We start from the raw sequence: 3,145 nt of genomic DNA on the forward strand, positions 1-3,145 counted from the left end.
CATTAGAAAGGGTTTTGAGGGTTTAGAAAGGGTTTAGAGGGAGGGTTTAAAGGGGACTATTTGGGGCAGCTGGTCCTATTGTCTCTTATGAATCTTTTTATCATTTTTGATTCTTTTTTTAAATCTTTTTTGATTCTTTTTTATTTTTTTGAAATCTTTTTTGATTCTTTTTAAATCTTTTTTGATTCTTTTTAAATCCTTTTTCTTTTAAAATCCTTTTTGATCCTTTTTAAATCCTTTTTGATTCTTTTTAAATCCTTTTTCTTTTTAAATCCTTTTTGATTCTTTTTAAATCCTTTTTGATTCTTTTTAAATCCTTTTTGATTCTTTTTCTTGGCGCTTTCTCCTTTATTTCCTCTTCCCTTTTTTTTTCCTTTTTCCGTTTTCTTCCCCTTTTTCACCAACTCCGCTGTTGCTGCTGCTGCTGTTGCTGCTGCTGCTGCTGCTGCTGCTGCTGCTGTTGCTGCTGCTGCTGTTGCTGCTGCTGCTGTTGCTGCTGCTGCTGTTGCTGTTGCTGCTGCTGCTGCTGCTGCTGCTGCGCAGTCTCCTTTTCAATTCGGCCAGTGCCCCAACCATCCCTCCGAGATGATCGACTGCGTCTGCATGGTGGTGAGCTCCAAACACTTTTTTTAATCTTTTTTTTAAATCTTTTTTATCTTTTTTAAATCCTTTTAATGGTTTTTTGCCTTTTTTTGTCTCTTTTTTTGTCCCCTTTTGTCTCTTTTTTGTCTCCTTTTATCCCCTTTTTTGGCTCTTTCGTTGTCTCCTCTTTGTCTCTTTCCTTGCCTCCCTCTTTGTCTCCTTTTGTTTCTTTTTTGTTTCTTTTTTGTTTCTTTTTTGTCTCTTTTCTGTGTCTTTTTTGTCTCCCTTTGTTTCTTTTTTGTCTCCTTTTATCTTCTTTTGCTGCTCCTTTTTTGTCTCCTTTCATCTCCTTTTTTAATCTTTTTTTTGTCTTCTTTTATCTCTTTTTTGATTCCCTTTTTATCTCTTTTTTTAATCTTCTGTTCGTCTCTTTTAATCTCTTTTTTTAAGTTCCTTTTTATCTTCTTTGATCATTTTTTAAATTTCCTTTTTATCGCCTTTTTGTCTTTTTTGTCTCTTCTCGTTTTATCTCTCATTTGTCTTTTCGCATTTTTGTTTTCTTTTTGTTTTCTTTTTTGTTTCCTTTTTTGCAAACTCTTTAACTTCTTTTTTCTTTTTAATTTTTTTAATTTTTTTAAATTTTTTGTTTTCTTTTATTTCTTTTTTTCTCTTCGACTCTTTTTGTCTCTTTTGTCTTTATGCTTGCTTGCTGCTGCCTGTTCTCACAAGGGTTTAGGGTTTAGGGTTTAGGGTTTAGGGTCTAGGGTTTAGGGTTTGTTGTGGCGCAGTGTTTCTTGGCCCTTTGCCCTCACTGCATTCTCATAGGGCATCACTCGGCCGCAGGTGAGATTAGAGCTCCGCCAGAAAAGGGTTTAGGGCTTAGGGTTTAGGGTTTAGGGTTTAGGGTTTAGGATAAGGAGTTCTTTCTTCAGGGTCTGGGGTTTAAAATGTGGGGTCTAGGGTTTAGGGGAAGGGTGAGGGCTGCGCTTCACGGTCTGGGCCCTAGGGTTTAGGGTTTAGGGTTTAGCGCTGAAGATTTCCTGTCAAGGGTTTAGGATTTAGGGTTCAAAGCCCAAGGTTTAGGGTTTAGGGTCTCGAGTTTAGGGTTTAGGGTTTAGGGTTTAGGGTTTAGCGGTTTTCTTTCAGACTTCTCCGAACATCCCCTGATCTCAACTCTAGACGCCTACAAAATGAGCATGCAGGGCACCTCGCCGGTAAACCCTAAACCCTAAACCCTAAACCCTATACCCTAAACCCTAAACCCTAAACCGAAAGATGCAAACCCTAAACCCTAAACCCTGGCTGCGACTTGAAGATCTTCACTTTTTAATCTGCTGCTTGCACAAGCCTTGCAGCGGCCGCGCCTCGCGTTCTGGCCAGAGCCCAGAGCCCAGGGCTTAGGGTTTAGGGTTTGGGGTTTAGGGTTTAGGGTTTAGGGTTTAGGGTTTAGGGTTTGCGGCTTAGAGCGAAGAAGCCCTCAGCATCCGCAGAGAAAAAATTGTCAAAGACCTTCAAGAAAACCACCAGCTGTTGGCGCGGCTGCATGCAAACTTTGCATCTGTGCACCGCAAAATTGATGACTCCAACAAGTCCGCTCTAAACCCTAAACCCTAAACCCTAAACCCTAAACCCTAAACCCTAAACCCTAAGCTGTAGGTGGCTAGGCCCTGGGTCGCTAAGCCCTAGGTCCCTAGGTGCTAGGTTCTAGCGCTGGGCTTTGCTGGCGGGAGCCGCGGCTCTTAAGCCCTAAACCCTAAACCCTTTTTTAGGGTTTGGCTTCGCAGGGCACTGATGAAGCAGCTGCAAATTATCAAGCAAAAGCAAGTCGGCTTCCTCCAGGCGCTGAAGAGGGAATTGCTGACTGAGTGCCTCATAATAGAGTGGATGGAGGTAAACCCTAAACCCTAAACCCTAAACCCTAAACCCTAAGCCATTAGAGCTGAACCGTGTTTTATGGGTCAAGGGTTTAGGGCTGGTGAGTCCAGGCTGCCAGCGGGTGGTGCTAGGCCTAGCTAGCGCTCAGCGTTTAGGGTTTAGTGTTTAGGGTTTAGCGGTTAGGGTTTAGGGTTTAGGGTTTAGGGTTTAGGGTTTAGGGTCTGGGGTTTGTTTCTTCAGGCCTTTTTTTCTCATTTACAGCTTGCCTTGTGTCCTTCGGACTACCTGATGTACCACCACCGCCACGATTTGCTTGTGAGGCGTCTCAAACCCTAAACCCTAAACCCTAAACCCTAGCGTTCGAACTGCGCCTGACGACTCCCAAGGAGGCTCTTTTGCATTTCTACTTAATTTCTCCTACTCATGATGAACTCCTCTGAAGAGCGACCCCTTAGGCCTGAGCTTCGCGGTTTAGGGTTTAGGGTTTAGGGTTTAGGGTTTAGGGTTTAGGGTTTAGGGTTTGCGGGCAGGCGGCCGACCTGTTTGGGGGCGCAGTGCGCATAGAAGTGGGCCGCGAAACCCTCCCCCTTGGCTCTCGGGTTTCGAGCTTGGGGTTTAGGGTTTCGGGTTTAGGGTTTAGGGTTTAGGGTTTAGGGTTTAGGGTTTAGGGTTTGCGGGCAGGCGGCCG

General features: G+C 43.7%; 1 protein-coding gene across 1 annotated transcript; it reads left to right on the forward strand.

Moving 5' to 3' along the window:
- Nucleotides 1-543: 543 nt before the first annotated feature.
- Nucleotides 544-3,104, forward strand: ENH_00029470 (B-box zinc finger protein, putative; the record flags this gene model as incomplete). Its single annotated transcript, XM_013580044.1, has 7 exons — nt 544-609; nt 1,371-1,425; nt 1,729-1,796; nt 2,047-2,171; nt 2,367-2,472; nt 2,698-2,772; nt 2,988-3,104. Coding segments are annotated over 7 exons (612 nt in total), but the record flags the coding sequence as incomplete, so codon positions are not given.
- Between the last annotated feature and the right edge of the window lie 41 nt (nt 3,105-3,145).

Source organism: Eimeria necatrix, genomic scaffold, assembly GCF_000499385.1.
Source record: "Eimeria necatrix Houghton genomic scaffold, Enh_scaff2156, whole genome shotgun sequence".
NCBI lineage: Eukaryota > Apicomplexa > Conoidasida > Eucoccidiorida > Eimeriidae > Eimeria > Eimeria necatrix.